Source organism: Eleutherodactylus coqui, chromosome 4 (genome assembly GCF_035609145.1).
Source record: "Eleutherodactylus coqui strain aEleCoq1 chromosome 4, aEleCoq1.hap1, whole genome shotgun sequence".
In the NCBI taxonomy this organism is placed as follows: Eukaryota; Metazoa; Chordata; class Amphibia; order Anura; family Eleutherodactylidae; genus Eleutherodactylus; species Eleutherodactylus coqui.
Window position 1 is genome coordinate 209,162,044 of NC_089840.1, and position 12,762 is coordinate 209,174,805.

A 12,762-nucleotide genomic window follows, 5' to 3' on the forward strand; every position below is an offset into this window, starting at 1 on the left:
GGGAGCAGCTTGACCGTATGGTACGCCAGAAGTGCCCATCCAACCAATCCAACTTGTGGGAGATGCTTCTAGAAGCGTGGGGTGCAATTTCACAAGCTTACCTCAACAAATTAACAGCTAGAATGTCAAAGGTGTGCAATGCTGTAATTGCTGCAAAAGGAGGATTCTTTGACGAAAGCAAAGTTTGATGTAAAAACAATGTTATTTCAAATACAAATCATTATTTCTAACCTTGTCAATGTCTTGACTCTATTTTCTATTCATTTCACAACGCATGGTGGTGAATAAGTGTGACTTTTCATGGAAAACACAAAATTGTTTGGGTGACCCCAAACTTTTGAACGGTAGTGTATATCAAAATATCTGAAGCCGTTCCTGTACTTTATTTTAACAAACATAATAAAAATCAGGAACTATAAATATTTATTTTGTTTTTGTACACATTACCCCTAAGAAAGTAAAAAAAAAACAAAAAAAAACGCTTAAATGTCTCTGGTCCTTTGTGGCTGAAACACTCTGGTCTTTAAGGGGTTAAAGATATTCCTTTGTCTTTCTTTTCTGCGTATCTGTTTATTAAGACCTCCTTCACGCGGACATATTTGTATGTGCAAGACTCAGAGAATAGAACCCATTGTTTTTAATACATTTGTTTACATGTGTATATATATATATTTTCCTGCACATTTCAGTCACGCTAAAAAAAAAAACAACTAAAAAAAGGTCCACGTTCTCTTTTCCGGTGTATTTGTGCACAAACGTTCCCATAGACGTCCATGGAGGGGCACAATACGCTGGTAAAAGAACACGTCTGGAGCTCATTAGACAAATTACCCACTTTAATTGGCGCATCTTCGGTGAGTGCTTAAAGTACAGTAAAATACACCGAAGCGCACGCAAAAATACAGCATTCATTCTGCAAATGTGAAGGAGGCCTTAAATCATGATCCCCAGGGCCATTTTTGTTTTTGACCCCCCTTTGCAGGGAACATATGCAGATAACACAGTGAGGCTGCAGCGCGGGCCGTCGCCATGACAACACTGCGCTGCTCCCTGCTACGACGTATCACGTCCTGCACTGTCGTAAAACCACCGCCCTGCCGTATTCTGCGGACGTCATGGCCGACAACTGGGACCTAGTGTGTGATACCTACCAGCGGGCACTTACCGCCTCCGACGTGGAGTCCAAGAGCGACCCGGAGAATGAGCCGTACCGCTCCAAGTACCGGGCCCGGGAGTTGCTGCGGGAGGTGCGGGCGCTGCTGGGCCCGGAGGAGGACGACGAGGCTGCCCGGCTCGGGGTGGTGGAGTTCCGGCTGGGGGTGAACCACACGGAGACGGAGGAGATGTCTGCGGGAGAGGAGCACCTGGTGAAGGCGGCGCGGCTGCTGGAGCGCTGCCGGCTCTCCCATGACTGCGTGTCCGTCTACATCCAGGCGGAGGTGAGGCAGCCCAGGGGGCCTCACTGCTAACCCCTTAGTGGCCGCATACCTGCACCCACTGACAGCCGGGCTGCTGCTCTAACCACCACTGGTGGGGAGGCCTCAGATCCTGGTAGTAGGTAGGGACAAGGAAGGGGAATCCCCTGGCGGACGCTCTGTCCCATAACCGAACTGCGGCGATGGCATAATCTGTGTCGCATATGTGCGCCGGCCGGCATATCTGCAAGATATGAAGACTGCGGACAGGTACGCTGGGTCACCAGCTGGGCACAGGGTCAGATTCCGCTGCGAGATCCGATCCAGCCGTGTGCAGGCGGACTAATTGGATAAAATGCCAAAGAACGTAAGGACAAAGACGATGAAAATATTTTATCTCACGTGGTGAAAGTCGTACGCATTAAAAGCGAGTCCGGCCGCCTGCACATGCGCCAATTTCATTCGCAGAATCTGCACAGAGGATCCGCGTCAAAACTCATGTTAAACCGCTTTTTCACTTGCACGGATACAAATCACATATTCCGCAGGCGGAGGAAAAACCGCCACGAATTCTGTGCCGTCCAACCCATACGTATGGAAACGCGGGCGCAGGAAATACAAATATTAAAAAAACCACAAACGACTGCACATGACTGGCTGCGAGCTGCCCCGGTCGTCCGCAATACAGAGAAATCGTGTCCGCAGGGTGGGCCGCCGGGGTCACAGCCAGAATCCTCTGCGGCCCTTCCGCATGCACAATCCAAGCCCGTCTTCTGAAGCCGCCCAAGCAGTTTTTATTAGGCCCATTTTTTGTTAATCCTCTTCCTGCACGGTATCAGACCGCGACTAGGGCCTCCTTCACATAGACGACAGCAATATCGCCGCGAGAAAATAGCAGCGATATCGCATCTGTGCGATATGACTGCAGTTTCTCGTGGTGATATCGCAACTTTGTAGCGCTCTTTTGCAGGGGTTTTCGGAGGGAAGGGCTTGAAATATAAGCCCTACTCCGAAAATGAGGCATAGCCGCATAAAAAAACCAATGCATCACCTAACGGCTGCTGTCCGCTCCGCCGCACGTCTCCTCTTCATCTCTGGCGGACTTGCATGTAGTTTTCAGCCAGCGCTTCCTGGTTTGGAGGCTCAAAATTCCCGCCTCCAGGAAGCGCAGGCTCTAATTGGCTGTGCTGCGGCGCTTAAGATCCAATCACTGCAGCACCTGATGAACCAATCAGAGCCAGTGCTTCCTGGAGGCGGGATTTTTGAACCGTGTTTTCGTGCGATGCAACACAAAGGAAAGCTCCATAGGGAAACATGGGCTACAAAACATCGCGAAGCATGGCTGTATAAAGCATTTCACAATTGTGTATTCTCACAATGTTGCAGCTTAGAAAACATCACTAGTGTGAAGGAACCCATAGAAAGCATGGGCTTCACATACATGCGATTTGTAGCACTGTTGCATCACGGGAAAATCGCATGATTTTGCCACCCGTGTGAAACCGGCCCAAAAAAACCACTTCCGCCTTCTCCTCTGGGTCTTCGGCTGTGTCTAATATCGGAGAACCCAACCCATTTCTGCTAGATTGCAGGGCTTTAATTCCGCGCCGTATTTTTACTATTGACCTGGACCCTTGATCTTTAATGGGTTAATCTTAATGATTAATTACTTTGGGATACTTACTTTGGGGGGTGGGGGTTCTCGCTGTGGGGGTGTCCTCACAGATTACCACTGACTACTGGGCGATGCAGCAGCAGAACAGCAAAGTTATAGTAAGTCGTAGTTAACCCTTAAGTAGCCAGGATATTGTAATCTAGTTATATTCTGTGCCAGCTGGAACATATCCTATGGCGCACGGTACGTGGAGTCGGCTGTATGTATGCGATAACTAACCTCCATGTTGTCACTCTTCTTTTTTACGCCTTTAGAATAATCTGGGGATTCTTTGGGCCGACAGGGGGGAGATCATCATCGCTCAGACTTACCTGGAGTCGGCCGAGTCCTTGTACTGCCAGTATATGAAAAAGGTGAGTAATGCTGCCCATGTACAAGAGTGGAAAATCGCAGCATGCCGCAATTCTCTGTAATGAGCCTATCATTGAGATAGGTTCATCACAGAAAATCGCGGTAACATTAGTGCTCCCCTGGGGTGGAATATCGCTCGCTCCATTTCTTAAAGCTGGATAATGTGAAAAGATTCTTGGCGTGTCCTAGTCATGTCCATGTCACGGATAAGGAATGGAACGTGCAGCGTCCCAGAATGCACATATATATATATCGGACCGCACACAGATGGGCATCCGCATGCCGTCCGATCGTGCTCCCACTCTCACAGCTATGTGCCCCTAGCCTCGAGGATAGGCTTCTGGTTGAGGTTATCACGGCCCGCCACATGATCTTAATGCTCCTTCATGGGGAAAAAGTTGCAGATGACTTGTGACGATAAATGAAAGCTCCGAAATGTTTTTCCTAACAGATTGGGAAGCCCCCGCTGGATCCCGATGAGCACTTTACAAGTGAGGAGCAGAGACTCACAGAGCAGGAGAGGGCGAAGAGGTTGGTTGGAGCTCACGTTAACATTCTTAGAATGTTTTTAAATGGATTTAAAATAAAATTCCCTCTTATGCCATTGCAGGTTTGAGAAGGTTTACACCCATACGCTCTACTACCTGGCCCAAGTCTACAAACACCTGAAGCAGGATGAGAAGGCAGCCCAGTACTGTCATACAACCCTCCAGAGGCAACTGGAGTATGACGGCTATAACCCCGTGGAGTGGGCAATCAATGCTGCTACTCTATCGCAGTACTATCTGGGCAAGGTATCATTTCACAGTACCGCGCCCGATCTGGGCATTACTGAGGCCTATTGTAGTGCTGCCAATTTTGACTGCTGAGTGACAGCCGCATACAACTGAATGTATTCCTGCGGCTGTAGCTCAATCATTGAATCAGTCAGCAGCGCTTGATCTGAGACACATGTTAGCGATCCCACGCTATCACAATACTGTCTGAGAAGACTATCAATGCTCCCACACCTCTCATCTGGGAACGGCATCGGTGTGGTTATGTTCACACGGTGGATTGGCAGCATTTCTGTTGGTAAATAAATCCTCAGCTGCTGGTTGCAGATTTTGCTGTGGATTTTCCTTGCTGAAAACCTGCTAGAACAGTCTGCTTTCCAAATCCGCGGCTGCTATTGTGGAGATGCTGCAGATTTTGGTGCAGATTTCAGCTTCTCCATTAAAGTCTCTGGCAGAAATTTGCAGAAGTTTTCTGCACTAAGTCTGCTGCTAAAAATGACATGCTGCTGACTTGAATTCCACATCGCATATGTCACTGGATAAGAGCCAAATATGCAATACCTGATAAGGTACAGAGCAGGCACGATCGCCATAAGACCGGCACAATGGCCGTAGAACCTAAGAATATGCAGCAAGCCAGACTATAAACCAGAGGAGCTAAACTGTCCACTGCAGACGTATATGCAGCCACCGACTCAACCCAGCCCAGATTGGGGAGGAGCGACTGCATGCAACTAAATCTGCAATGTGAATGATACCATAGAAGCCAGCCGATAGATGGGTGCGTCCCACAATACAGGATTACAACTCACACTGACATGGCAGTGGGTTGCCCCGTATCTCAACAGTGGGCCACACTGGCTGACACCTTATGGCGATTGTGCCAGCTTAGTGGTGATCATGCTTGCTCTACACCTTATCAGGTATTGCATTTTTGGATCTTTTCCTGTGAAATATGTTTTTGTCTTCCCCCTCACCTATGTAATTTTAAATTCCAAACCACAGATCAGTTTCCACAATTTTTGATTTAGCGCAATTTTTTTCCAAAGTGTGTAATGAGATTTTGACAATCTTATCCACAGTGCTACTACTGTAAGGGTATGTTCACACTGTGTATTTTGGCGCGCAGTCCGTGCTAAAATATGCTTACAATATGTGTCCCATTGACTTGTCATGGGAAACCGTATCCCTGTCTTGATGAGGCATTTTCTTCCTGATGCGCATTTAAAGTATGGGTCATAGAAAAAGGAAAGTGACACCTCAGCACTTTTTCTTTTGTTTTACGCATCTGATTTTGGCTTTGCAATTAATGAAACTTCAAAATACACACTGCCAGGTTTGGACACACATTTTGATGCATGTCTGTGCCTAAAAACCGAGAGTTTGCAGGGTGCACTTTGATGTGGATTATTTTTTTTGCCCATCAATTATGTTGTATGAACATACCCTAAACGCACAGAAAATCCACAACAAATCCACCCCATGTGATCGTGGCCTAATAGTACCGCCGCATTACAGCCTGGCAACTTTACTGGCGCTATTGCACTATAACAGTACTATTTGGGAAATGTATCAGTTGTGCTCCACTATACAGTGCTGTCTGAATATATCATCCGCGCTGCGGTCTTGGGTAGATATTCTCCGCTCGCAGCTGATACGATTATTGGTCGCCCAGTAAAGTTTCAGGACTTTTGTTGAGGACTTAAAATAAATAAAATCTCTAATGCCTGTGGAGTGCCGGCCGCAGACTTCTAGAATGTATGGCTCATTGTTTCCACCTACACTGTAATATATGTTGTAGGACCTACTCAGAGTAAAAGGGAAGTGATGACTTTCTGAGCTTACAGCGTCCCTTTTGACCATAGACCTGAGAAACTGTATTTACCACTACTTCTCTACTATTGTCATGTTTCCCAGGTCTCTTATTTTTATGTTATGTGTAAAGTAGTTTTATCATGTTCTTCTTTTTTTTCCGGTTATCACTAGCAATGCTACATGGAGGCCAGGCACTGCCTTTCTGCAGCCAATGTCATTTTGAGCAAAGCTGGACAAATACCTTCCCCTGAAGCGGCAAAAGAAAGTACGTAAAACTTGTCTTGTGTTTATTAATGTAGTGCCTCCTCTACTTCCACTCGTCTTTCTCCACCACGGCAGCAGGGAGTTGAGTACTTTACTTTATTATATACATATTCTAGTGAGAAGTTAAAGTACTCAGCACCCCGCTACTGTGCTGCTACCCTGCCAGCTCCAGTCCACTTCGGCTGCAGCGGCTGTTTACCCATGTGACTACTGCAACCAGTAGAAGACCCGATAGGGATGCCATCAGGTTTACGGGACATCACTAGGCTGTTTGGGACATCAGAATCCTCTTTGGGATATTTAAATGCTGCTGTCAGAATCAACAGTGACATTCAAAGGGTTAACAGCTGCGATCAATTCTGACCGTGGCTAACAAAGATGGCTGACACCCGGCGCTGTGTGGCGCCAGCTTGGCTCCCAAGCCCACTCCATACACGAACACCCAAGTGCATGTCAGGAAAGGGTTAAACTAAGTTATAGTGCTAATAGGACATGGAATATCGAGTCCTGTTTATACTACCTGGCTCTGTGGTCCCTCGCTGTCAGTCAATGTGCACACAGACACTATTCTCAGTGCGTGCACACTAACTGAAGAAAAGATGAGACCGTAAAAGAATGGTGAGCCGGGTAAATATAATAAATACCCCCCCAGACTCCATATTCCCTGTGCTATAAGCAGTGGTACTTAGTTTATGGCGCTTACAGGACGTGACGGGTTCCTCTTAAAGGGGTTGTCCCGAGGCAGCAAGTGGGTCTATACACTTCTGTATGGCCATAATAATGCACTTTGTAATATACATTGTGCATTAATTATGAGCCATACAGAAGTTATAAAAAGTTTTTTACTTACCTGCTCCGTTGTTAGCGTCCTCGTTCCCATGGAGCCCGACTAATTTTCGCCCTCCGATGGCCAAATTAGCCGCGCTTGCGCAGTCCGGGTCTTCTGTAGTCTTCTATGGAGCCGCTCGTGCCAGAGAGCGGCTCCGTGTAGCTCCGCCCCGTCACGTGCCGATTCCAGCCAATCAGGAGGCTGGAATCGGCAGTGGACCGCACAGAAGAGCTGCGGTCCACGAAGCAAGAGGTTCCCGGCGGCCATCTTCACAGGTAAGTATAGAAGTCACCGGAGCGCGGGGATCAAGGTAAGCGCTCCGGTAAGCTGTCTGTACGTCCCTGCATCGGGGTTGTCTCGCGCCGAACGGGGGGGGGGGTTGAAAAAAAAAAAAACCCGTTTCGGCGCGGGACAACCCCTTTAAAGGCCACCTGTCTAAAGAAAATGAACTCCATGATGCCTTTTACCTTACGAGCGTTGATCACTTATTCTGCGCACGTTGCTGCTGACTGTTGGGGAGGGATAAAGGTAATTTATTTGGTTTTCTTTTTTTCCTTTGAAGCAGATGAAGCAGAGCAGGAGCGCTTGGATCATCTAAGTCAAAAGAAGGCTGAAATAGCCAGATGCTGGGTGAAATATTGCCTCAATTTGTTGGCAGATGCACGTAAAAAGCTGGAGGTAACGTTTTGTAACGCTGTATGTCAGAAGTCTCCGATTTTCATATAGATAGATGGATATCGCACATATTAGAAAAACCTCTTTTTAAGCATTCATAGGTATCCATGAGAGTACCACTTTAACCCCTTAAGGCTATAGGATGTACAGTTACGTCCAGCAGGTTCAAGGTATGAATGGAGGGGGATCGCGGGGGGATCTCGCTCCATACACTGTGGGTGCCCTTCTGGTCATTAGAATGAGCTACCTGAAGTGCTTCTCCGAGAGCTATCGCTGCTCGCTAGCTGAAGAAGCACTGAGCAGAGAGTCTGCAGGCTACTCTTTAGCTAGCAAGCAGTGACTGCGCTTGGATGATCGCTTCAGCTAGCTCATTCTAGCTTTCATTTGGGGGCCTCAATGGCTGGCCCCCCATCGGTCAAAAGTTTTGACGCCTCAAAAGTTTTTAGGAAGTGCAGTTACACTTTAAATTTCAACCAATGAAGGATCACTTTGGTTGAAATCCTCCATTTTTCACCAAACTAAGTCTAAGGACTCATGTCTATGAGCATGATTTCTCCGTGTATCAGCACTCTATACACTCCTGCGTGATGAATGGAGTCAATGAAAGCACTTTGTTTTTTATTGATCCATTTACATTAGCGTGTAGCTACGCACATGAAAAATATTGCAGCGTGCTCTTTTTTCACTGCGTAGTATTCTCGTATTGCCCTATTCTCTGTGGGTAGCGTATATACGCAATACATACACAATGCTGCTATGAGACAGAGCGGGGAATCTAAAAAGGAGATACGCTGTCATACGCAGTGCACTATTGCTGCCGTACACGGCGATGGCTGTCTCACCCACGGCGGTAAAACTCTGCGTGATCCACACAACGTTTTACAGATGCGGCTGTGGGCATGAGCTCTAATGTGTATGCACACCTTTACTCGCACCCTGCATTATAGGCACAGTCCAGCCTGCTTATACGAGTTCCTGTCTAGAAGCTTATCACCTGTATCCATTGTCAACCAGCACAAATGTGAATGTCATCAGCGCTCATGCAGAGCGTTTAGGCTGGCGTCTCGCTCAGTTCTTCACTTTTTATGTTAAGCTGGGAGCGTTTAACAGTAAAAAGAAGCCAGCAATATTTTTTTTGCTGCAATTAACAACTGCGAATGAATAGTAACCAATTTTTGCATCCAAACTGAACGATTATCACTCAAATTCGTTCATTTGAACAAATTTTGAGTGATGATTGTTACGTGTAGGTAAGCCAAAACACTATAAATGAGCTTAAATTTAATTTGTAGGCTGTAACAATTAGGACTTATTCAGACGACCGTATATCGGTAGGGTGTTCATGCCGGCCGATATACGGTGTCCCTCTCTGCAGGGGGAGGAGGCTGGAAGAGCCGGGAGCAGTGCTCTGAGCTCCCACCCCCTCACCGCCCCTCGGCACTATTTGCAATTAGGAGGCGGGGTGGAGCTAAGTTACGGGACTTAGCTCCGCCCCCTCCTATTGCAAATAGTGCCGAGGGATAGAGAGGGGGCGGGAGCTCAGAGGACGGCTCCTGGCTCTCCCAGCCTTCTCTCCCTGCAGAGAGGGACGCCGTATATCGGCCAGCGTGCATACCGCACTGATGTACGGTCGTCTGAATAAGCCCTTAAGGTGATAGCTAGTAAAGTAATTGCATCAAATATTTCACTTGTGCATTAAGTTCACATTTTCTTACATTTTTTATTTCTTCCAACAAAAGGGGTCTTTTAAGTTAAATTTTATCTATTTAATTTGTTTTTAAAATCCTAATACTTTGAAATATATATGTATATTCCAATACATTAACCTCTGTAAAATGCACAGGTAGTTGTTGGGGTATTCTTTAGGTATTCCCTTGAAACAGTCAGTCCCTATGATCTCAACCGCATTTCCTGGTGGGGCTGTGATTGCGTTCAGAATGACAAGAGTAAAATACCTCATAACTGGTGGAGCTGCCGCTTGTGCGTTGTAGTCATTGTATATTATGGTGAGACCCACTGCGCATGCGCAGTGGCTGTGTGATGACGTACGTCAAGTGACGTTGTGGATCAGCTGGTAGGCTGTTCCCCACATTATGGGAGGAACAGCGTGGTTGCGCACAGATGGCGTGGTTCGTCGGGACTGGGGGATTTACTGGTTGGCGCAGATTTCTGACATACACAAGATGGCGCTGATGTGAGTAACACACAGTGGACACCGGGATTACACCTGTAAGGTATTCTTTTTAATTAATTGTGGGTGTGTGTTAATTTGGGGATGGTGTTTGCAACTATATATATTGGGCACTGTGTTATATGCTTGACAAAGACCACAGTGTTATTGGTTGAAATGTCGCATGTTTTATTCTTCTGGACTGTGAATAAAGAATTGATTTTTACATGAGAACCGACTGGTAAGAGGATTAATCTCCGTGTGCTGCCTACCTATCTTCTTAAGAGTAAAATACCTGGGCTTGGAGAAAGCTCACATATTTACAGAGGTGAAAAAAAATAGTGGTAATTGCTATTTGTAGCATTTACATTGAAATATGGAGCAATGCAAATATATATTGTCCACTAATTTTAGTATTTGCTTCTCTTTTCTTCATATATTTTAATTGTTTTTTCCTGCTTCAGGACAATATCGGTGAACTTGATGCTGACCTTCAGGAAGAACTTAAAGCTGAACGCAAAAAGCAAGAAGATGAGAAGGAAAAGGGTCGTAAGAAGGCGGTTTTATTTGGATCAAGTGACGTCTATGATTCCATTTTAGCAGTGGAAGAAAAAGTTGACTGTTCACTTCCACTAGACTTTAAGGAAGCCAGGGAAGTATTCCTCGTGGGGCAGAATTATATCAATGAGGCCAAGGAATACTTTCAGCTAGATGGACACGTCACTGACCACATAGAAGTGATCCAGGACCACAGTGCTCTTTTTAAGATTCTGGCCTTCTTTGAGGAAGACTATGAACGGCGATGTAAAATGCACAAGCGCAGAGTAGATATGCTGGAACCTCTATGTAAAGAGTTAAACCCTCAGTACTATCTTCTCGTGTGTAGACAGCTTCAGTTTGAGTTGGCCGACACCTATTATGAGATGATGGATTTAAAGGTAGCGATAGGAAATAAATTGGACGAGCTGGACTCTCATACAATCAAGAAAATCAACAGTCTAGTGCAGGCAGCCATTAAGTTCTATGAGATGTTTTTGGATTCCTTAAGAAGTCCGGATAAAAAATTTCCAGAGAAATTGGAGGAGGATGTCGTCCGGCCGGCATTGGTAGCCAAGTTCCATATTGCACGTCTGTATGGAAAGCTCATTACAACTGATGCAAAGAAACAATTGGAAAACATGCAGACGTCTCTGAGCTATTACACCTTCCTTGTAGATTACTGTGCAGAAAACGAGGAGGCTATTAAGTCGGTGGAGACTGAGTTGGAGCTCACCAAGGAAATGGTGGCTCTTCTACCTGCACGAATGGAGAGGTTAAGGATTCAGGTGTCCTCCTTCTCCTAAACTACACTGTGAGCTTAGATTTACATATATATTTATTGATCCTAAATCTACGAAGTTAAAGGGGTTGTCCGAGAGGTTTATTAATTTTTTTTTTTTTTTTTTTTTAAACCAGGTCAAAAAATAATAAACTAGCTGATACGTGCTTCTCCTGGGTCCCTGCATATCCTGTACCAACAGCTCCAGGTCTCCCCTGTGATATACTATTTACAGGCTACACTGAGTATTATTAATAGCTAGGTTATTATATTTTGTCACAGAGAACTGGCAAACCCGTCCTGATGTGTGCTGTACATGTCAGCTGTCTGTGTATGGAGCGGGCTCAGGAGGCACGATTTCTCCATACATGGTGGGTGACAGCTGCAATCAGAGATAAGACTGATTTGTGGCTGTTAACCCTTTAAATTTCCTGATCCACATTCAAGACGCCCAGTTGAACCCCCACTAAAGAAAAATGTTAAGATTAGTACATTTGATTATTTTAGAAAATATTGAAAGTAAAAAAAAATATAAACCTTTTCCTAGATGTGCATCGAAAAACTACAAAAATTGGTATCCTGACCGTAGAAGCCAAATTATTAAAATGCAACACGGAGAATGCTGCCAGAAAAAAGCAATACGCAATGTCAGCATTGTGTTTTTTCTTTTTTGGTCACCCCAGCTGCAAGAAAAATGTAAGTAAAAAGCAAAGAAAAGGTCAGAGGCATCCCAGAATGTTATCAGTAAAAACTGCAGCGTTAACACCATAAAACAAACTCCCACCCAAAAAAATGGTGCAATTGTGCCTTTTTCTATTTCACTTCACTTAAAATGTCTTTTTAAAGTTTTCCAATACTTTATATGGTACTTTTTAAAGGATATGACTGAAAAATACAAATTGTCATGTAATAAACAAGCCCCTATGTAGCTATGTCACTGGAAAAAAAACAAAAAAAACTGTTTTTCTGAATGTGGGGAGGAAAAAAAAAACACTGCAGCGATTAAAGGTTAAAAAAATGTATATAATATATATATACACACACGGACAGCCCCTTTAGCATAAAAACTTATTGTCCATTGGAAATGAAGAATACACAAAAAATGAGAACTGAAAGAATGTTTATGGATTTTTGTGTGTTTTTACATCATTGTATATTTTTCTTTGCATGCACCATGTACATGTAACCTTTATTAAGTAACAACCTGCAGCTACTTCACTGCATTGTAAACATAACAAAGAAATAAAATGAATCTTCATGGTCTGTTACTGGATGGCTGATTAGGAGATAAAGCCAAATTGTGATGTTTAGATGGTTTACCCTTGGGAGGAAAGTCTAGTCTGTTTGGTCCAATCCCACAGTTGAGACAATGTACACAGAACTGAACCATGGAGCAATGGAAGAAGGGGGTCTGGGCTGATGAATCACATTGTCTTTTACATCATGGGGACAGCCGGGTGTCTGCGTCACTTAC

At 45.1% G+C, this 12,762-nt stretch overlaps 1 protein-coding gene across 2 annotated transcripts; it reads left to right on the forward strand.

Annotated features, from left to right (window-relative positions):
• Window positions 1–1,093: 1,093 nt before the first annotated feature.
• On the forward strand, window positions 1,094–12,551 carry KIFBP (kinesin family binding protein). 2 transcript variants are annotated; one of them, XM_066600645.1, is made up of 7 exons: window positions 1,094–1,439; window positions 3,345–3,443; window positions 3,893–3,972; window positions 4,052–4,235; window positions 6,204–6,297; window positions 7,688–7,803; window positions 10,435–12,551. In XM_066600645.1, exons 1-7 carry the CDS (start codon window positions 1,116–1,118, stop codon window positions 11,311–11,313), a joined length of 1,776 nt encoding a protein of 591 aa, XP_066456742.1. In that variant the 5' UTR covers window positions 1,094–1,115; the 3' UTR covers window positions 11,314–12,551. The 2 variants fall into 2 exon arrangements, with proteins under 2 accessions (XP_066456742.1, XP_066456743.1); XM_066600646.1 differs by having other exon boundaries at window positions 7,691–7,803.
• The last annotated feature ends 211 nt before the right edge of the window (window positions 12,552–12,762 follow it).

Excerpts from the sequence above, each read along its gene's own strand:
- KIFBP (XM_066600645.1), top strand. The coding sequence starts at position 1,116 with ATGGCCGACAACTGGGACCTAGTGTGTGATACCTACCAGCGGGCACTT. Across the intron at positions 3,444-3,892 it reads ACTGCCAGTATATGAAAAAG|ATTGGGAAGCCCCCGCTGGA; the intron begins GTGAGTAATGCT and ends TTTTCCTAACAG. Across the intron at positions 4,236-6,203 it reads CGCAGTACTATCTGGGCAAG|CAATGCTACATGGAGGCCAG; the intron begins GTATCATTTCAC and ends GGTTATCACTAG.